The sequence below is a fragment of the Taudactylus pleione genome, unplaced genomic scaffold (genome assembly GCF_031769625.1).
Source record: "Taudactylus pleione unplaced genomic scaffold, aTauple2 ptg000659l, whole genome shotgun sequence".
Lineage (NCBI taxonomy): Eukaryota > Metazoa > Chordata > Amphibia > Anura > Myobatrachidae > Taudactylus > Taudactylus pleione.
The window spans coordinates 2857712-2881423 of NW_028285061.1; the positions used below are offsets into that span (position 1 = coordinate 2857712).

The following is a 23712-nucleotide window of genomic DNA, read 5'->3' on the forward strand; positions in this document are numbered from 1 at the left end:
CAAATGCTTTCTGATTTACTAGTTTATTGTATATTACTGCTTATAATATGTCCCAGACAGTGACAATAATATTGCACGTCTTTACCAAGCTGTGATTAACACTGATAAGCCTGTCTGCCTTAGCACAGAAATCTTTGCACTATCCTGACAGCCAAAAGGAGCGGCGACCAGCACACGCCTTAAAGATATTGTGTTTTTTTTTATTTGTTTATTTCTGCTGTGCTATTTTCATCATTATTATAGTGTCCTTTGTGAAACGCATGTTAGTTTGGCCAAAGCTGCAGTTTTCAACATCTCCTCATCTGTGACTCAATCTGCATCTGAGTGCCTAATTTCTGTTTGTAATCTGATTACTGGCTTTGGGTTCCTCCAGCTTCCCAGCACATTACTATGCGCTCGCTGTACACTCCAGGCTGACAGCTTCGGTGCAGTATTGGGAAATAGCTCTCTTTAAGCTTGCCGGAACGGGCCTCAAGCTTGGGGTACAGTTTACATCAGATCTGCTCTGCTCCTCCTTAAACATTGAGGTGTCTGGCTTGAAACAATGTTTAGAAACCGATGGATTTCTAGCTATTTGGGAAATGTCATTTGTCCTGAGGACCCAGGTTAGTGTCTGGAATAATTATCTTAAATGAACATGACCGTGTGTGTGTGTGTGTGTGTGTGTGTGTGTGTGTGTGTGTATATTTAAATTATTACATTCATGGAAGGATAGTATATAAGAGAATGTATATAATGTTTGTTCCACCTTAAACTGTATGCTTGATTAATCTGGTAATGAGCTTACATATATTTAACTGTAATGAGGCAAAGTCTGTCATAACGCTTAATCCAGATTGCGTTTTCTGATTTCTCATGTAGTTTTCACTATATTTACAAGCTTTGATTTGTTTGCCCAAACAGCAAAAAGGAATTTTCTTCTAGTGCCGGCTATGTGCTTTCCGGTAGCGCCCAGTCTGTACACAGTGGACTTTTGCAGTCTCTAAGTAGGTTATTTTGACCTTGCAAGGAAGCTTTTGTTGCTGCTTATGCACCTTACAGCACCCAGAGCTCTCCTCTGTGGCACATGAAGAGGTAATCCTTGTGTACATGGCTAATTGAATAGGAGGGCCCTTCTTTTACTCGTACTAGATTTAGTTACATGTTGGGGACTTTTATGAATGTAGGTAATCTAGTAACAGGACAGCCGATAATTGCTATAAACTGCTTTTTCTTATTTTCCTTAATGAAAGAAAAATCTGAAGTATGATTAGTCCTTTGTGACATAAGGGAATTGTTTATCTCTCCTGGAATGCTTTCCAGAGAGTTTCTAACTGGAAAATTTGCAGATTTGTTTTTGAAACCCGTTCCCTTCCCCCTTTAACAAGTTTAATTTGGCTGACCTACAAAGGAAAACCTGAGGGCACTTTTTCCCTGCCAGAGGCTAAAGCCAGCAATTCTGCCACTTCAGTAAAAGTAATATGAATGACTTCGGTGCTGCCCGGCTCTATTGTTAGTGATCTGGGGGACATAAAGTATGTACGCTGAGCTGTGTGGCACCCCCTAGGTACCCCTGTTATGCTAATGTTAGTTGCAAGAGATGGTTTGTGGGTGGAGCGGAATACTGCTAATCCGTGCCTGTGGCAGGTGTGAGTGTGTAAGATGCAGGTCTGTGGATGAACTACATGTGTGACATTATCTGTAAAGGGCAGAAAAGTGTTTTGGTGAAATCGGTCCCCTGACTTAGGAAAAAACAAAAACACCCAAACATTTAAATATGGTTATATGGAAATGGCTATCCTATCTATACAAAATGAGTGACTAAATTATTAATTGACTTTCCGCTGTTTATAGGAAAAGCAAATCATTCCCTCTCCATTCAACAGGTGAAGCTCCTCCCACCCATTTCTCCAGATGGGATCTGATACAGCTACAATTGCTGAGAGTGAGGTGCTGCGATATCACTGGTGCTGTGAATAGGTTACAGATGAGCGGTTCGATTTTACTCTGTTAGGTTAGGATCTCAAAAACTGCATCATATTGGCTATCCCACAAGTTTTAGTTAGCCAATAAGATAAATCCGAACTTGTGCTAATTTGGCGAAAGAGTCAAAACCAAACTGCTCATCTGTAGAATAGAGGACCCCTTTATGTGAATCCAGCGCAGGGCATTTCTGAAAACAAGTCTGCCTAGTTGGCAGTTAGTCTGCTTTATTAGTTGAAAGAGCACCACCCCCTAATACGGAAACCTACAGTACTATAGAGTAGTTAGAGCGGTTGGGTATGAAATACCGGCAGTCAGGATGCCAGCTGTCAAAATACAGACAGCGACATCCCGATGCTCAGTATCCCAACAGGGGTCCGGTAAGTATGGTAACCCTCCCCCTTCACCCCCTAACCCTCTGTTCCTGCATCCTCACCTTAAACCTAACACCCCCTTCTGTCCGTGGCCTAACTCTAACCCACCCCCCGTAGCCTAACCCTAAGCCCACTGGTGCCTAAAAGCTTATCTCCCCCCCCCCCCCCCCTTATGCTTGCGTTCGGGATGACTGCTGTCACAATTCCGGCGTCTGCATCTGAACTGGTGTCTGGATTCTGGCGCCGGTGTTCTGTCCCGGTTTGGGTTTCCAGCGGCGGGATTTCAGCAGCCGACATCCAGTGCATCGGCATCTAAACTACATCCCGTTACAGCGTATGATTATCATGTTCAGTTAGGTATAAGTCTTTCTATTTAATCTCTTATCTGGAAAAAGAGGCGTATGGGCCTCAACTCTGGGCCCTGTAGACACCGCACCCCCTGCAGCCATGATAGTTCTGCCTTGGAGTATAATAGCCGCTGTAACGGATAAGCTCAATGTACAAATGTAACACCATGCATTTGGTAACTAAAATATCTACACAGCTGAGGTGAGACATTGTTGGTGAATTGACAATGAAGAAGATAACTTGGTATATTAGAGGCTTGCCTATAGTGCCATGCTGCATCTAGAGCCAGAAGTGTATTTAAAGAGCCATAACGTACTGCTGAGGTCTCACTTTGAAACTGCAGTTCTTTTTAGCTAGCAATTCACAAAAAGGGGGAGGATTACTAAATAAAATAATGAATAGTGAAGATCTTGGTTTTAAGGAATATTAGTGGCAGATTTATCAAGAAGTGGAACAGTGAACAAGTTGCCCACACTTTACACACTTTACACAGCTTGATGCATCGCCCCCTTAGTGTGAGCTTTATTTACCGGAGGGGGGATGTGATCACTGGGCCTCATATCCACTTGCATATAATATGTGCCTGTTGCATATGAGCATAGCTGGGAATGCAGACTTGGATCTTTTTATTTAGGTTTCATGTGTCCAGAAGTACAACTCAAAATACAGACAGAGGGCCTGATTCAGACCCGGGCGAACTGGTGATATTGGCCGCAAGTGGCTGATGGTTTTTGATCTGTGCATGAGCTGCATTGAGCACGTGTAGATCTGGCCCTGCTTTGTTGGACGCAGTGCGGCTGCAGACTGTTGGGTGAGTGACAGTCTGCAGCAGCTTGGGGACGGGAGGACGGATCATTTCACAAAAGTGATGGTGGGGGGGGTGCCGTAGCCGGTGTCTGCATCACTGGCCTTAGCAGCTGGACCTTCAAGGTAACCATATGGTTACTCTGAAGGTCCGATGGTGATTCGATTCTGCGTCTTTGGACGCTTGCAGCGGATCTGTATAGGCACAGGTGGGCATCTCCATTCAAAAGACAACACCTGAATCCTTTACATACCTTCTCAGATCGGCTGCTACCAAAGCACAGATCACTTCTGCGTCCACCTCTGAATTAGGCCCAGAGTGAATGGATGCGTCCTAAGGATACAGCAGTCATTATAATGAACTTGGAATTTGTTAATGGATGCAGAGCCTCCTGAAAGAAGTATAGCACAAAACAGGACATGCATGCAAAGGAATGGCTAACTGTTCTGCACACCCTTGATGTACTGTACTGCCAAACTCTTCTAATCCGCCTCTCCGCAAGGGGACTGTACGTGTAACTCAAACTTCAGGTGCAAATTGTTTACAGGCGCAGTGAGAAATTTCTACCGAACACAAAGTTGCAATGTGCGAATGCGCTCTTATGTAACTCTATATGAGGCCTATCGGGTATACCTATAAAATGCAAATAAAGTCTGTTTATCATATCTTCTGTGCAAGTCCTTCACAGAATTTAAAGAATAGAGATTTAATTGCATCTTACTGTAAAAAACTGTTGCTTACACGATGTAATGTACCCCCACTGGAACCTCAGCAGCTCACTTTCCGCATTTATCTGAGTCAGATTAGGCAGATTCTGCTTGCACCGCCATAGGTTGTGAGCAAAATCTGCCTTCTGTAGTTAACACGGAGGTCGCAGGAACTGGTCACTCCAGCTTTTGTGCTTATTTGGAACAGGCCCATGTTGATACCGTACAACCAGGGCTACTGGGATGAACGAAAACACATTGCGATCCGTAAAGTGGTTAGTTTTGCTGCGTTATAGCGCTGGGGTCATGGGTTTGATTCTGACCAGGGCACGATCTGTGTGGAACTTGTATATGCTCCAGTGTCTGCATGGGTTTTCTCTGGGCTTCCAAAGACAAATTGGTAGGTTATTTGTCTGCTGACAAAATGAATGCTAGTGTGTATGGTAGGGAATGCAGGCAACAACATGAATGATTAAATGTTTTCTGTAATATGTAGGAGCTATGTAAATAATTAAAATTTTATAGTATTTCGATCCAGGCATGCCAGCATAATGTCATAAAGGAATGCTTCCCACTTGGATCGTACTGTGCTTTATACCAGTTTGTAATTTTTTGCTTAAACAGCTTTTGTGAGAATGGGCTATTCATATACTTAGGTGGACATTTATTTTATATATATATATATATATATATATATATATATATATATATATTAAATAAATGTCCACCTAAGTATATATATATATACACACACGACAGGCTCAATCCACGGCACTCGACCATCTGGGGTGCCCTTGGTATGTGACCACACCATCTACATAAAAAATATCATACAAACTCGGCGCTCGCATGCTTTTCAAACTGCAACTCCTTTGAACATAGGGAATGTTGGTTCCAAAATATTGCAATAATTTGTTAAGGTGGACAGCTTATGGAGACACAGGAGCCATGCATTATTAAGAGCCTCGTCACCGATCAATATTGGGCATATAGAGGGGAATTCAGTTAGGCGCTTGGTTTAGCCCCGGATTTAGCGCAGGGAGCTATTTGGCATTTCCCCGTGTGGTACACCATGGGTTAACACGCGCTAACCCATAGATTCTGCACTAAGGGCTGAAAGCTATCAGTTTACATGCGTGATAGTATGCACAGTCTGCATTTTTACGCTTATTTTTCCTTGCAGCTCATGAGGCTGCGAGTAAAAAAAAAAATCAACCCTCGGGGCCTAGCATGCGGAGTTCCCGCAGTTAGTTGTATCGGGCAGCACGTTTAATTAGCTTTATAATATTCTCTGTCCCTCCATTTATATAAAATAGTTATGTAGAACAAATAATCCATGAAGAATGTGGCATTGTGCAGCTGCTGTAGTAACTCACCTGATAACCAGGTCTACACTAATGGTGCATACACACGGTCAGATGAAAAGGACGATATAAATGATAACTATATAGTTTGAGCGTTTATATCGTCTTTTTTTTTTTTAAACCCCTCCAACGACCAAACGGTGGTCTATATCGACCATCGCCCGTGCATGCAGGTCAACCTGGTAGATATCAACCAAGTTAGCCTGTTTGTAATAGGTACCTGCAATTGTTGATTGCTTGTCGTTACGTTGTTTGGGGGTTGGTGCATGTTGCTGGGTGTTCGATATCTGATCGTCCCGTGTGTATGGGCCATAAGGCTCACTTCTCCTAGTCTTTTCTTCAAAATTACAGCAATTGGTTGCTCCTTTGTATTACCTCTCTTAAGCAATAACACTGTATGTTTTGCTCACATGTGATTTCCGTAATCTTTTGGCAGTCTGCATGCAAGTTGTAACTGCTGGTCTCCTGGCTTACAATTGCATTGGCTTTGACTTTCTATTCATACAACATGCAGCATATTTTTTAAACTGAAATGAAATGCTGTGAGCTGATACCACACACTTATTGCTGCACAACTGCAGTTGGAGTACTGGTCTCTAGCCATAGTGCTTTATGGTTAAGTGTGACAGGTTTGTCATTGTTGCTTAAACTTTACCACAGAGAAACAGCCCACCATTGCATCTTGCTTTTTGTGATCAAAGGCAGAAAAAAATTGATCATTACGTGAACGTTACACTATAATTTTGGTCAGACAGGACAGCCCACTCATAACATGGTATTGTTTATTTCAGACATTTAAATACCCCATAACTAGATACAGTACTTGATAACGCTCTTGGCCTGTTCTTTGGACAGTTGTCACATGCGACTGATTCTACGTACATATAATACCATTGCTCTCTGTGCTGCTGATGGGTGCTACACCTCTTAACTTGTTGAGATTGTAAAGCAGGGTTTTTGTACATAATAGTGGTAAGAAGACCAAGGAATTTGGTATGAATGGAGTATAAGAGGCCCACACGAACGAAAGAGGGACATTGAACTGCATATTGGCAGCTGTCCATAGGCGAAGGACATGACAAGAGGTCACAACATAAGATGGATGAGTACAGTTTAAACACATAATATTGTAACTACTCCAAATGGAGTTCCTGTCTAGAAATACAAGTGGTGGTGCCCTAAATTCCTGAAAGACCAAAATAGTGAAGTGTTTTTTAAGTACATTAATATGCTAAAGAGCCAGTCCATCTATAAAGCTTACAAAGATGGGACAGAAAAGCAAATAATTGATATGTAAAGAAGTTACAAAGTTCATAATAGTGAAAATTGTGTAACTCGTGGTTACACTTGATGTACAATGGGGTAGATGTATGAAGCAGTAAAGAGTGGAGAAGTTACCAGTGGAGAAGTCGCCCATGGCATCCAATCAGCTTTGAGGTTGCATTTATCAAGTACATTCTATAAAATAATAGGTAGGACAGATTGGTTGCCATGGGTAACTTCTCCACTGGCACACTTCTCCACTCTTTTCTCTGCTTCATACATCTACCCCACTGTATATTTGATGGTGCATAGTTAAGGGTTGTGCAGGTTTTGCACAGGTTGATGATTCTGAGGTGATGCCCCATAAATGTGCGTGTTTGGGTGTAAAAGGAAAGACGTTTGTAGATGGCATAAAGCATACCTTGTGAGTTAGCAAATTGACTCCTTTTGTTCCCCCTTTATTTATTTTGTTTTTTAAGAAGCTTTAGTTGAATATAAACCCTTGCAGCGGAGGTAGCACGCTTGTAACAGAAACTGTTGTGTGAGATGTAACACACGTGGGCTTTCCTATAATGGGGCAAAATAAATAGCCATGTCTGTGCTCTTTATGCCACAAGATGACTCTGGTCTGCTTGGCTGCTGAGTAGTTACCAGCAGATGATAGATGGTCTCAGACAGCACAGCTGGAATACAGTTTAGGGGACATTACGTTTATTTGAGCCTAAACTGAAATATCAAATGTTAATATTGCGTCAAGCGACATTTTGGTTTATAAAATGATGAAGTTCTGCTACGCTGAGCCATGCCTATATAAAGACTTTTTCCCATGAATACGGACTTTCATTTTGTACAGTTGATATTTTTCTTGTGTAAATGAAAACCATTTCATTAGCAGGCCGGACAATTCTGGTTTACATTTAAAGGCAAACTAAACCCCAAAATGTTTGAGTTTGAAGATTACATCTTTTTTTTTTTTTTTTTTTAGTCTTAAATCGATTTTGGATTTTTTTTGTTTCTCTTCCACATGCGTTATACAGCTACAGTGACCTACACACACAGTATGGAGTATAAATATGTAAGTACTTAGTATAACCTAACACACAGAGTCTGGGTGCCCTAGTAAACCTGTGTTGAATAGCTCAGAAGGTGTGGCTGCCAAATTGCAGAATTGGAGATTGCATGTCTCCAATACAAAAGCGGCTAAAACAGAGAAATACTGCAATGGCGCTATACCAACTAGAGCAAAATATCAGACCAAATTAAAAAGTAATAATACAATATTTATTAAACATAAAAAGGTATCATAAATAAATAACAATTTCTCCTGGGAGCAGAAAAATTGCATATAGTACATAAAAACAGCGCTCTTCAAAGTGGGCATAAATAAATAAAATAAAATAAAACCTGAATGAAAAGTCAGAAAAAATACCAATCCATATAGCTAGAGGTGGAAGGAAAAAATCACAATTGCAATAGGGTGTCCAATGTTTGTTGGAATGAAAGTAGGACTCCACACTGGTGTACTCTAGGATGCCAAGATGCAAGAAAGTTTGGGAACCACCTCACTAGGCTATATGTTGTCCGATCCCCTGGATCGGGCCGACATATCGAGCACATCGTCCAGGGTGTACCATCTATGCGCGCTTCCGGGGTCGTTCCGTCAGCCTGCATGCACGCTCAGTAGAACGACCAAGCTGCCGACGCTGGCAAAGTAAATGGTACCGGTGAATGATATATCAGGCGGTGTTTACTGAGTCGTGCAGTGTATACCGCCCGCCCGATATGTAGTTTATCGGCACTATCAGTTGTCTTATTGGAGGGTCGCTAAGTGTGTACCCAGCCTTACGCTCTCCCTGGTGTCTCACCCTAACCTCCCCTCCCATAGCCTAACCCTCTGCTGCTTGTCTGTGCAGAATGTTGCCATTTTGTATAAAACATACAAGTAACATTAGTTAATGGAGACCACATAACTCCTACAAGTATCTGTGAACACAGGCAACAAAGAGTAATGTACAGAGAGCATACTTGAAGTATAAACAATAAGAAACAGCGAAACACAAAGAAATAAAAAAAACTGACCGTAACAGAAAATGGCCTGTTAGAAATTTAGATGAGGGTCCTGCATACAAGTAAAAAAAAAAAAGTTTGCCAAATTTTTAATTACCAGTAAGAATAGTTGGTGAAGGGGGGGTGTGTTGGCGGGTAACACCAAGCCTCCTATTACATATTTGAGAAAAGGGGGACAAATCAGAAGTCATTCCTACAGGGAATAGCCAATTCGGTGACCTCCAGAGGGAAATCCAGTTATATCGTCCCAGGCATGGGACGATTGTGTTGGGTAAACCAAGATTCCCAGACCTCATGACATGCGTTAACTATGTCATGAAGGAGAGCTTTGATGTACTCCATAGAAGCAATATAGCATACTCTATATTAATGACGGCAGGTAAAGAAGGCACAGTAGACTGCTTCCAATTATGTGGCAATGAGGGGCTTAGCTGCGTTACAATATGTGTCTAAAAAGGTTATTGTGTGATTTTAAGACCCTACAAACCTGTTTACAGAGCAGTTTTATTGATTTTGATGCTGATGGCTATGGTCAGAGCATCTAGCACATTAACTGCTAATTGGGTCACGGCAGGAAATGGAGTGTGAGGGACTAAAATATCCTGTAGTCAATCAGTTTTAGAATGTTAACAGCAGCACAGATCATTGCAGCTCTGCCAGTTCCTACATGGCTCTGATGTTTCAGTGTGGAAGAACCAAGTTAATATGTTGACAATCAGCATTTCAAGTTCAAATATCAGCACAGAAGTGATGAGAGACTCTTACTAACTGATTTCTGTATGTAACATTAGGCTGCAATGCCCTTGCCTAACAATGACTTAACTTGAGTAGACAGCAGTGGGTGTATACTTAAGACGGAACCTTAAGACGTGCTTAAGACAATGCACTGTGACTACCATGTAACGTGCTGCAGGATTCATAACTGAGGGTCCTAAGGGGAGAACTGTTGTACCGTTCTGGATGTTCTTTCCCCCCTAGGATCCTCCCGTTATGAATCCTGAATTTTTCTTGTGCTTACTGAGCTTTGGGCAAGTTATGTAGCTATCCAGATAGACCAGGTGTTTGATGCAATACATGTTTAGTATTTTTATATATTTTTAACTTTGTCAACATATGTCAATATTCTCTCACTTATAATTGTAAGTATCACAAGCTGCCTTTTCATAATTCATCAAATTTGTGTTTTAGGTTTAGTATCCTTTAAATTGTTTACCCAGCCAACTATCTACATGGTATGTGTGTAGAATGCAACATCTTCACATCTTATACCATCCTACTCCGAATGTCGCTCACGACCATGAGAGGTGCTTGTTTATAAATATTTGACAATGTGGTACAATAACGCCATTGCGAATAAAGGGGATCGGTATGAATGACCCCCGGACCTATGTCCAAATCCCGACCCCGGAAGACCCTCAGCAGTGAAGATCCCGACAGGCAAGTTAACTAACTATACCTAAACCTCTTCCCCCTCCCTTAAAGGTGCCTAACCCTAACCACCCCCTCTAGTGCCTAACCCTAATTCCCCCCCCCCCCCTGTAAGTGCCTAAACCTAACTCTTCCCCCCCCCCCCCGTCCCTGCTGCCTAAACCTACTCCTCCCGAGGGGGTGCCTATCCCTAACCTCAACCCGAGGGTACCTAACCCCAACCCTCCCTGGGTGGCTGACTAATCCTACGCCCCCCCGGGAGCCCCTAACCGAAAACCCGACACCTATCATTAGTCCCCTGTCGGGAAGCCGGCGTTCGGCATTTCGACCGTCTGCTTCCTGACTGCATACCAAATAAAGTACAAGCTATATAATAAAGTGCAAATAACGTGAAAGATAAAAAGTGCTAAAATGTGTGCAATAAACACACAAAAAAGAGATCCCACCTAAACTCCCTATACAACAGATATACAATACAAAGTGTGTAACTTATTAGTGCTTATACTATTACCATTAGGTTACGTGGTAATAGGATAAGTAAGTTACAGGCTTTTTATTATAAATGTGCAAATAACAATGTTTCTTTTTTTTATCTATGCAAATGAAAGCAATATCCTCTGTGTTGTCCTCCCATCCCTAATTTTCTTGAACAGTCTGAGTTTGGAAAGATTTGTTCCTGGAAATAGTCTTTCCCAAGTTTCATAATTTGATACTTATGAGCAAGAATTAAATTCCAAAAATGTAATCAAATTTTACATGATTATTACTGTAATACTAAGTTCAGAGCATTTAAGCATGTTAACAAGCTCTACTGCTTCTTGACACACTAGATGCTCCGATACTGGGATATTATTTAAAATTATGTGCACAACGATGTCAGGCAGGAATATGAGGTTTTGAGTACATACAGGATGATTGACTACCATACGGACCCCAGTCTTTGCTAACATGCATGCAAACAGTTGCGTAACTACTGTGGGACAAGGGGTGCGGCTGCTATGGTCCCCGAGCTGCCTATGTGGCCCACCACTCCCCCTGCACCCAGTCATGAACACAAGGTAGGCCGGTCCAGTCAGTGCCGCCGAGGGTGGTCCGGGTGTCGGCGTTGTTGATTTGGTGCCAGCGCACCGGCAGGCAGACATGGAGAGACGGCGCCACCGGTTGCGTGGCATCCAGAGCTTGCGGACTGGCAGCCAATCAGCAGTGGTGGCTCCTGACTGGCTGCCGGTCCACAAGCTCCGATAGGCTCGCGACAGGCACCAGATTCAAATTGCACCACCGCTGTCTGTCCATGTCTACCGCTGCCTGCCGGTGCACTAGCTGTAATAAGCTGGCAGCCCAGCACCAAATCCTACACCTGCTGGCTACTGATGGCACACAGGGAGACGAGAGGCTGCTGGAGGGACACACTGAGTTGAGTTTCGGGGGGGGGCATAATGTTATAAGGGGCATTACTGTGTGGAAAAATTGTTATATGGGGAACTACTATTATGTGGTATAATCTGTAAGGGGCATTACTGCGTGGTATAAGGGCACTACTACTGCATGGCATAATGTGTATAAGTGGTACTACTGTGTGGCATAACCTGAATGGGCCCTGTGTGGGGGCAAGTGTATGTGTTTCATTTATTTATTTTTTTCTCTTTATTACCTCTGGCGGGGTCCTTTTTAAAATCTTGCTATGTGGCACACAAAGTTCTAGTGATGCCCTTGCATGTAAACACAGAGGGCTGACTGATTATTTATATATATATATATATATATATATATATATATATATATATATATATATATATATATTTGATTGATAGATATATGCTGATATATATGGTGACTTTAAAAAGGACTAACTGGATTTCTATGAACTTGCATGAGTCTTAAAGTTTGCTCAAATTGTGAGCTTTCACAGGTTTTTGGCAGACTGCCAACTTCCACTGGAGCCAGCCCGGAATCTGTAATTTGAGTCCCCATTTTTAGGGATTGTGTGGCCTTGACACAGTTCAAACCTAGGCAAAAACCTAAGCTTGGTCAAACTACACCACCATGCCAAATTTGGTGGAGCTAGGACTAAAACTCTGGCCGTGCATAAAGGACAGACAGGCTTTCTCGCTTATTATATAGATATGTTAGGGACTTGTTATGAAATGACTCTGCAGCCTGTAAATAAGCACTTGCACGACTAGATAGGAAAGCACTGGGTGCTGCCTGCTACAGCCTTCACTAAAATCAGACAGGATGCTGGACAAATCTGCTATTTTAAGGATATTATTTAGCTCATTAGTATGTTAATGTTAGTGTCTCTACTTGCTCTTTCCAGATTTCTATGCGAGACTGGAGTTTGTAGATGCCTACAAATCTGCTATGTCACACTGTTTCTGATCTTTTAATAGTGTTTTTTGTCTGTCTGCACTAGCAGGATAATTTCCTGAAGATCTGAATTCTATGTAACTTTGATTTTTTTTTTCTCTTCTGTCCCTTTCCAATAAGGTTTTAACAGAGAAGGATCATTCCGACCTAGAACTTCACAGCTTCGTCATAGAAAAACACCAAGGTACAGTAAAATGCAAAGGCTCACTGTACTGTCACTATTTATAAAAAATATTCTGTAATTGTAATTCTTACAAGCGTTCACAGGTGACAAGGACTTGCATTGGTATATCTGGGTATAGATTCATATATTGATGGGTTTTAGTCATTCCTTTTGGTAGATGACGCAGTTTGTCAACAGTCTGAGCTTGGAAAGATATTGCTGCCAATCTCGGATGGATGTTATAAAATATTAATGTGTGTTAGTCAAAATTTTGACGGTACTCATATGTTCCTGTAACACTTGAGTAAAAGGGTTTTTAATCAAGATACTTGAATGTAATTTTCCTTTATTTCATTTTGTCCCTGCACTCTGAGTATTAGATATTCACCATGGTACCATTTTTCTCAGCTAAAGTACCATGTTTCTTACATTGGGTCTTTGCATTACCTCCAGACAGTAAGGTCCTATGAACCAGAACATCACTACAACAAATGAAGCAGACCATTGCCTTTCTCATAACTTTTTCTTTGCTATCTTGGCACGATTCTGAGTTGCATGCAAATAAAGCATAGGCATCTAGCTATTATTTGCAAACCGCACATGCGCTGCAACTTGATGGAGGCTAAAATCAAAGTTTGTTCTCTGCATCTGGGAAATGGGTGGCCAACCTGCAGGCATACACAAGAGAACAGTTACATGGGAGTATCATGGGCATGTAGCCAGCATGTGTATGGCAAAGGGCTTTCTGTTTTAGATGCGTCTCTTGCACCCACCACGGGGTAGCTGTAAGGGCTGATGATGGTTATAGCTGGAAAACCAGTGGACGGGGCAGCTATATGCATGAAGCCGCGCGAATAGCTGCATAAAGATGCTATATCTGGATGTCTTGCGACTCAGAATCAGGCCCTATATGTATAGTAGAAACCAGTGTGATTATATATGGCAGCTCCTACTTAATGGCTGAGAGCCTATAACTAAACCCGGCCACACACAGGTCAATTCTACCGTTTTTGGGCCAAATGCTGGGTTACAGTCCTCATCTTCACACATTTACAGACATGCTGATAACATTTGATTTCTATCCAATTTTGATCTGACATCGGTGTCCTTGTTAAGCCATACTTGCTATTATACCATGCCATTTGCCCAATATTCGCTACAACATTGCAATGGACAGTATATAGCAATTTTTTTTTTATGCCCACTCATTTGTTACATATAACCTTGTTATATATGTCCTTTTCATTATTATCATCATTATTATTTTAGGTTCCACAAATTCCACAGCGTCTAACAACGTACAAGTCACTTTCCATAAGTACACTTTCCAACCACAAATTTATAACATAAAAATATGTAATTCATTTATTTCAGTCCAAGTTGTTTTGAAGGGCGATGTCTAGTGACAAAATCCAGCTTTGCTGTGCAGCATATGCTGTTGTAGAATAAGCTGATTTATTTAAACAATACACTTGGAAGATTGTAGGGTACACTTTAATATATGATTAGTACATGTAAAACTTCATAACATGAAGGAAGTTCAACAACAAGATTCTACATAAGGTACTATACTATATAACCTATGCAGTGACCATTAATGATACAGCACCACCTACTGTTCCTCCCTTATTTTGCTCTGGGATTTATGCTATGCTGTCTTCAAGATGTTCTCTGTTTAATGTCCTGTAAATTCACCTCTTGTTTCAAAAGTAGTTTTTTTACCAAAATTTGTAAATATATCTTGAATGGTCATCTGTAAAAGTCACTATGTGGGTGGGATGTACTAAGGCCAAAACTCTGAAAATGCCATTTTTGTAGTTCTGGACGCATTTCCATTTGTACCAAGCTCCGGAATGCAATACTTTCCAAAGCTTGGACCTGGTGGGTAACGCCATCTTTAAAAAGACTCCTATATGCTTATCTCCGCATTTCTTCTGGGAGGGATCCAATCTGATCCCTCCCAGTGTCCACTGTGGTGGCATGTACAGGGGGACTTCTGAGTAAGAGAGCTGTCCTTTGCGATTAAAATCGCAATTCTAGGTACGTATCAGCGTAATTAACACTGGTATGTACCCGATAGGGAAGCAATCGGGAAGCCGGCTGCCTATATACCGGCAGCCGGCTTCCCGACTGTCTCATCCCGACATGGGTGAAATGCTGGGCGTCTAGATGTAGACGCCCGCATTTCCCCGACGCCGGGAGACAGGCGCCCGGCATCACGATCGTAGTGATGCCGGGCGCCGTGAGCGGACAGCCGCAGGGGGGGAGGGTTAGGTTTAGGGCTCCCGGGGGGGACTTAGGGTTAGGCACCCCCCCGGGAGGGTTAGGGTTAGGCCAGGGGGAGGGAGGGTTAGGGTTAGGCACCCCCGGGGGGGACTTAGGGTTAGGCACCCCCCCGGGGGACTTAGGTTTAGGTAGCGGGGAAGGGGGTGGTTAGGGTTAGGCACTTAGAGGGGGGATTAGGGTTGCGCACTTGGGGGGGGGGGTTAGGGTTAGGCACCCCTAAGGAGGGTTAGGGTTAGGGGGGTTAGGTTAGTGGATACTTACCTATCCACGATCGGGATTTCTAGCGCTGTCGGGCTTCCGCTGCGTCGCACTCTGCTCCTGTCGGGCTGCCGCTGACGGGAATCGAACCGCCGGCCATGCGGCCGGTGGTATTTCATACCCATTCCACCCGATAAGTGGTGGAGTGTTCCGCATAGGCAAACGCAGGGGGGGTTTCAGTCTGCCTGGAAACCCCCCTCCCCAGTCCACACCATGACCACAATAGAAATAGTAATATAATAGAATGTTACTAGTGCTGCAGGTTCTTCTCAGTATCACAAATGAAATAATTAGCACCATCTGTGGATCTTTTAACATGTATCAGCCAGTGACAAATAACCTTTGCACTAACTAGGTGATCTGGAAAACATATACTCTTAGGGATGTACTGCTATAGAGCCCAATATGTACATATATGTCCAGGGCAGTGCTAGGTTCTTCTGCTGCTCCTCCTGGCTCCTGGACTTGCTCCAATAGTCTGGGATTGTGCTCACATCTAAAATAAAAACACTCTGCTCTGGCGGTTTGGCCCTACTGTCGCATCTAATGGCTTACTGTGATAGTCCTGTATATGCTGGAATTATGACACAATACACTTTGTATGAGGCATATTAAAGCTGTTTAAGTACTAATTATGCCCTCTTCATGGTCTGGCCACACTCTCTCTAAAATCAAGCATTTGGCAACCCCCTTCTAGAAATCCTGCGTTTGCCACTGTTCCGCATCATGGATACGATACTTACTACATCCCACTCGGTATCTGTTGCCTCCTTGTGTGGGTGATTTCAAGGGACCACACGTGTATGAGATTGAGTGAGTGCTTTTGACGCTTTGCTCTTATTGTAGGAATTGTTGCTCTTGTTGCTTTAGCATTATGCAACAATTGCACCACATAATTCCTGGAGATCCTGTGTCAGGTCCTGCTTTTGTGGTTCCTGTATGCTTTCCTTGTGTCTGCCACATATGAATGCCATTATATTGTCTGTGTATGCATGGTTTCACTCGTTCCTTTTTGTTGAGGAATTACCGGTGTCCATCCCGTTTGGTTCTGGTCACCACCTTTCTTATATTCCTGGTAATACAAATAGAATACCCTATTAGTATGTTATGGTGAGTACATTAGCCACTGTGCAGCTTACAGACAGACGACCACCTTCCAAGCTAGCAACATACAGCATGTCTGCTACTGGTACTGCTAGATTGTTCCCATTTGTATTAGAGCACATGAGTAGACCATATCAGATTCCTTTAGCAGTGCTATTGCCATCTGCAGCATACATCATCTCTATGATACAGATCAAGTTCTGTGAAGAAGATTCCATCACTCATCGCTTGTTGCTCTGTTTTAATAGATGCACTTCACAGATTTGTGCATGCATCAGTGAGCGTGGTTTTCGCTTTCTGCTTGGGCACTTTTGGTCACTTCCTATTTTCTCGGCTTTCCAATATTGAGCAATGTTTGTTTCACCTAGAACAGAGGTTCCATATTTCTGTATTATCATGTATGCATTTTTTTCTCCTTTGAGGAAGTGTTGAAGATGAGAAGGTGTCCAAAGTTTGACTTGCTGCTATTAATATCTGTGTGAATGCCTCCTCTGTGGTTTAAAAGATCCAGGTTGACTGCCTTAGGTGTCGTAATGACCTGGACCAAGGTTCCGTAGGTCTTAAGATGCTAAATCGGATTATCATGAAAGGATTTTAATTTATCAGGTAGCCACCCTAATCTTAACGATTACCCATAATTCACGGGAACAGTGCAGAGCATATACCCGTAATCTTCTAGCGGTTGGGACTGCCCTGCAAATCTGTCCTTGGCTGATTGAATTACGAAGTTACACATTTTCTATTTCTGATGTGGGACTAATGTTTCGGAATAATTATTTGGATATGGATCTTTTGGATACATTTACCATCCGTAGCGGTATCCTAGAAAATTATTTGGATCCCTAATCACATTGGTACATTTTTAAAAGGAGGCTCCAACTTTTTGTATATATGACTTAGCAAGTCTATTTTAACATAATTATGTTCTGTTTTCAGTAGGATTGTGACCATTTTATATATGTAGGATTATGATTTTGGTCTGTTTTTTTTTTTTTTTTAATGTGCTTGATGTAATTATGTGTTTGAAATTCTAATCAATAATATATTTTTTTTCTACTTTCGTGTGTTAATTCTGCTTCAGGTCTTGCTTACAAGGCATTATTCAGTGCATTGTATAGGGGCGATTCAATTGTTTTGTGTGCCCCCTGCAGGGCATCTATACGAATAGGCACCTAACAGAGAAAATCAATTGTTTCTACATTTGGGCGCCCATTAGTATGTACTGCACCTAAAAGCACCAAGTTTAGTTGCGAAAATTGACTAAACCTGTCTAAAAAAATGGTTGGGGCACCCAAACTACCATTAGGGCGACCCAAAACAATGGGGTTTTCACCCATTTCTTCTTGCATCTCAGGAGGCTGCAAGAAGAAATGTGTCCCCTGCGGCTTTAGGCGTCCCAGCGGAGCAACAATTGAATTGCTCAGTCGGGCACCCAATCATGTCTAAAACAATTGAATGCCCCCTATGTGTCAGACTGCGCAGAAATGATAGCTATCATGTAGTTACTTTGTCCTCGCCCAATAACAGGAGTTGTGCTACCGTGTTTAGCATTGCATATATGTGATCCTGCATGGTCTTTTTCTTTTGGCAAACTTCATTTGATATACCGGTAGTTCACTCAAACATTGTTTCATTTGGATCTGTCATGCTCCTGTAATGCATTCCACATGCCTTTTGTGGTAGTCTCATATCTAACGTGAATTAGCAATGCATCTTCAACAAATAAGTTTATGGTTGCTCGTGTCTGTCTGACTTATTTCATTTGTGGATCTTAACCTCTGGTCTAATATGTATTAATAACCTACTACAGATTATCTGTTGGAGAGCAGCATCTCAGCCTTCAATTTCCACACATAATTGTCATCATACACTGCTATTTTAAGGTCTGAGCCGGCGGCTAATTTCATTTTCTAATCTCCCTTTGAAATAGTGTTGTGATACTCACATACACTGCAGATTTCACTGGAATATTGGTTTAATTAGTGTTCATTCTAGGTCCGTCGCGGGCAGTGGCGTAACTGGGGTATTTGGAGCCCAGGGCAAGTAAAAAAAAAATCAAAAACGGAGACAAGCCCCCCCCCCCCCCCGTGCAAGCGCCGAAAAATTTGGCGTGGCCACTGGGAAATGGGCGTGTCTACATGACACACTCAGTTTCTCGTCACTCTCGGAGTATTCCTTTCCATTCCATATGCACCGTAGTGCCCCTCTTGCAATGCCCACTGTAGTAGTGCCCCTTATGCAATGTTCCCAGTAGCAGTGCCTTTTATGTAGTGCCCCTTATTCAGTACCCCCGGTAATGGAACGTTATGCAGTGTCCCCAGTAGTGGTCCCCGTTATGCAGTGCCCCCAGTAGTGGTCCCCGTTATGCAGTGCCCCCAGTAGTGGTCCCCCCCCTTATGCAGTGCCCCCAGTAGTGGTCCCCCCCTTATGCAGTGCCCCCAGTAGTGGTCCCCCCCCTTATGCAGTGCCCCCAGTAGTGGTCCCCTCCTTATGCAGTGCCCCCAGTAGTGGTCCCCCCCCTTATGCAGTGCCCCCAATAGTGGTCCCCCCCCTTATGCAGTGCCCCCAATAGTGGTCCCCCCCCTTATGCAGTGCCCCCAGTAGTGGTCCCCCCCCCTTATGCAGTGCCTCCAGTAGTGGTCCCCCACCTTATGCAGTGCCCCCAGTAGTGGTCCCGTCCCCCCTTATGCAGTGCCCCCAGTAGTGGTCCCGTCCCCCCTTATGCAGTGCCCCCAGTAGTGGTCCCGTCCCCCCTTATGCAGTGCCCCCAGTAGTGGTCCCGTCCCCCCTTATGCAGTGCCCCCAGTAGTGGTCCCGTCCCCCCTTAAGCAATGCCCCCAGTAGTGGTCCCGTCCCCCCCTTATGCAGTGCCCCCAGTAGTGGTCTTTCCCCCCCCCCTTATGCAGTGCCCCAGTAGTGGTCTCCCCCCCCCCCCTTATGCAGTGCCCCCAGTAGTGGTGTGCCCCCCCCTAACTATGCAGTGCCCCCTGTAGTGTCCCCCCCCCATGCAGATGGAGGGGGACACTACTGGAAATTACCAAAGTGGCACTACCACAGGAGGGAAGTTCTAACCTTGTAGTGAGCAGCTGTGTATAGAAGAGGATAGTCAGTCCTCACACAGATATAGTACAAAAAGGTTGGAAAAGATACAGCGCTCTATAGTGATAGTCATAGGCATAAATCACATATATAAATGCAAATTTTAATCTTATAAATTCATGTGCGTAAGCTCACAATACTAAAAATACATATTAAAAAAAGAGTAAAAAATTAAATAAAACAATGCTAGTGAGAGTAAAAGAATCACTCAATCCACATGATATATACAGTATACTCCGTCCCAGATGTTGTAATTAGTTGGAGCCTTAGTTTATGTATCACTCCATGCAAGAAGCAGTCTCTTGGTGCTATATAGAACTAAAACCAACACAGAATAGTAGTTACCAGATCCAGTATCCAAGTTAGTGGTATTCCTTTAGCAGTGCTAGCAGAGCTTTTGAAAATCTGATAGTCCCCATATATCACTGGTCCGGTCTGTTGGTGTAAGGGTAGTCTCCTTTAACGCAGTTCCCTGTAGCACAGGTCCAATTAACTGGTAATGTAGATGGTTCAGAGACACCAATATAGAGTTTAGAAATAGCAGTTTCTTGTAGCAAAGGTCCAATATGCAGGTAGTGAGTAATGCAGGACCACCAATGGACAAATATCGGCTTCCGTTGGTTTCGGTGTAGTGGAGAATGAATCAGCCAGTCCCTTAACAGGTTATGCTACAATCACAGCTTTATCAAAAGGTAATGTTGGACTGGTATTGGGACCCTCTTTATACAGGCTTCCTAAGATAGCTGCTGATTAGCAGCTGTTGTGCATTCACAAGTTTAACATACAGTACATACTAATAAACAGTATCATACAGTACATACTAATAAACAGTATCATACAGTACATACTAATAAACAGTATCATACAGTACATACTAATAAACAGTATCATACAGTACATACTAATAAACAGTATCATACAGTACATACTAATAAACAGTATCATACAGTACATACTAATAAACAGTATCATACAGTTACCAACAAAACAAACAGTTGAAGGTAGACCTATCTAGATGGAATCCAAAATAATATAAGATCAAGTTGTATATTAAGTAAGAAGTCACGATGTGATTCTTACCTGCTGCGCATCTCTGGAGCCCGCTCACGTGATGTAAACAAATGCCACGTGGGGCAGGGGAGAGTGATAGGGATTTTTTATTTTTAAAACCCAAAGAGGATAATTTCACATCTGATAAGAACTTCAGTTGTTGATACCACGTGCACCACACAGTTATCCAACGGACCAATAGAACAGTCTACGCCTGGGCATCAGTAACAGACCATCTACCCATTTGGCTGAGTGTCCGCCCACCTGCCTGCCTGCCCACACCTCTCGTGACAACCGGTGCTGGAGAGGAAAGGAGTCACCGGAGGCTGTCTATACGGATCACAGAGGATCCTGACGAACACCTGCAGCCGCCGGCGCACCTTAAGAATCGTGCACGCGGACATCCCATCCGGCCCTGTGAAGGAGAGCAGTGATCGGCAGTCAGTTACAGACGGGGGAGAACACATCGCGACCAGTGTATTACTGCGCCCATGGTAAGGGCAGGAGTGCGGGACGCCGCCCCTGTCTCTATTTAAAGATTGTTCCACACTGTGCCTTTCCTCTATTACACTAACTATTGAGTGAGGATACGTATGACTATTCATACGGAAGGTTAGCCCTGCATGAGGGTACACCTACACCCTGCACCATCACAAATCCCTTGGGGATAGTTACAACAACGTGATACGTCATATGTGCATATAAGCACTATCCTTTTTACTACAGACTAATCAGACAGGTGATATCAGGGATACGTAGGCACGGGGAGCCATACGGAAAGGGACCTCACATAGGGGTTACCTTATGTCACCTGCACCTTGACATAGGTGTCTCACCTATCCAGAGACACCTTTCGTAACAAGGACCCTGTAACTTTGACCTAGGAACACGTAGACACCCATTGGTGACCTACGGAAAGAGGCACCCTAAAGGAGCTCTCTTATCCATCTACTAGTGTCACTGCTCAGGAACTTCATCCCCACCTATGGTGTTGAAATTGGACACCTGCCATATTGCATATTTTATAATAACAAGCGACTTCTTGAACTCTTATTTCATTTTAATAAATCCATATAAAGTTATTCGCATCTTGTACTCACTACTACACCACTGGACATAAAACGTTCCCACACACCATTAGAGCAGGTTAGCGCTGGATACTACTATTTAATTTATCAAGAACTTCAGAAGGGAAGTAGCATTTGTGGCCACATTCAACAAGTATAGGAATATTAAAAATATTGTGACCAAAAATTATAATATTCTGAAACAAGATATCTTTGAAGATCTAATCCCCCCCCTAAACCTATTTTTATCTTCAGAAAGAATAGTCTCTCAAAAATCTACTGGCCCCCAGTTTTCTAAATAATTCTGATAGAAATAAGGTGGGAAATAGTGCTATTTCATGGTTACCTTCCAAACCTATGGACTTTTTTAAATACAGCAGCAAGAGTTGCACTACATGTGAACATGTACTACATGGTATAAAAAATATCAAGGTACATGAAATCTCGAAGTGTAAACTATTCGGCATCATCATCAACTGCAACTCTAAATTTGTAGTTTACATTATCTCCTGCAGCTGCAACTTAAGATATGTTGGGAGAACAATACGTAACCTAAAAACCCGGTTTATGGAACATCGAAGAAATATTCTTAACAGATCCCTCGCACATAGTGTCTCTAGACACTTTAATGAATATCACAAGATCCTCATTCATTGAGACTCATTGGTATTGAGAAGGTTCCCATTACTGCACGAGCGGGTGATCGTTTCAAACACCTCTGTAAACAAGAGACATTCTGGATTTTTAAGATGAACTCTCCCTATCCTAATTATCTCAATGAAGCAGTGGAATTGAATTCCATTCTTTGAAAATTATTTTCTCTATAGTTGAAGTATAAAATGTATCTATCATTGTGGGACTGTGTGTTAGATAATGTCATATAGGGGGGGTAGACCTTTCTGATAAGTTGATAAGTCTCTGTAAAGTACAGGTTGAGTCTTCCATATCCAAATATTCCAAAATATGGAATATTGTTAGCATGACTGAGATAGTGAAACCTTTGCATTTTGATGGTTCAATGTACACAAACTTAGTTTAAGGCCCAAATTATTAAAAATAAAGTATAAAATTATCTTCAGGCTGTGTGTATAAGGTGTATGTGAAACAATTGAATTTCATGTATGTACACAAACTTGGAGCCACAAAATTATTGAAAATATTGTATAAAATGACCTGCAGACTGTGTATAAGGTGTATATAAAACAAAAATGCATTCTGTGTTTAGATTTGGGTCCCATTCCCAAAATTTTTCATTATGGTATTCAAATATTCCAAAATACAGAATATTCCGATATCCAAAATACCCGTGGTCCCCAAGCATTTTGGATATGGGAGACTCAACCTGTATCATCTCTATAAAACAATTTTTAATATTCTATGTATAGGTAGGATTAGAATGTCTTAATACAAATTGTGTCTAAATATGTCATATTATATTATCCTAGATATATTTGGTAGCTATAGGTCAATGCATCTCAACAAACTAATCTAAAGTGTTTTTTTTATCTAGAATCGATATATGCTGTTTGTTAGAGTTTTTTATTTTTATATCCATTAAATGACATCTGTCTAGATCAGGGGTCTTCAAACTTGGCCCTCCAGATGCTGTGGAACTACACATCCCAGCATGCACTGCACATAGTTTTAGCATGCTGTTATATCAAAAAGGTGGCAGTGCATGCTGGGATGTGTAGTTCCACAGCAGCTAGAGGGCCAAGTTTGAAGACCCCTGGTCTAGATAATCATCCATTTAGCTGTATTCCTCTGTTTTGGACATAGGTCATAAGTATCATACACTTGGTATCCCTTATCTTGAATAGATTTTCTCCTTTCTATATATGTGTAGTCGTCAGAGGTTAATGGAAAGAATAGGATAATTACGCTAAAAATATTCTCTCTACTGTGCAATTGAGATATATGTGTATATATATATATATATATATATATATGTGTGTGTGTGTATATATATATATATATATATATATATAAATAAAATATAT

The 23712-nt window shown here is 42.2% G+C and overlaps 1 protein-coding gene across 1 annotated transcript in view; it reads left to right on the forward strand.

The window, feature by feature from the left end:
• The window catches only part of SVIL (supervillin), a 275366-nt gene that overhangs the window by 98021 nt on the left and 153633 nt on the right, over nt 1-23712 (forward strand). Inside the window, exon 2 of the mRNA XM_088455534.1 lies at nt 12806-12869. Coding sequence (XP_088311660.1) covers nt 12806-12869 — 64 coding nt within the window. The remainder of the gene's footprint in view (nt 1-12805; nt 12870-23712) is intronic.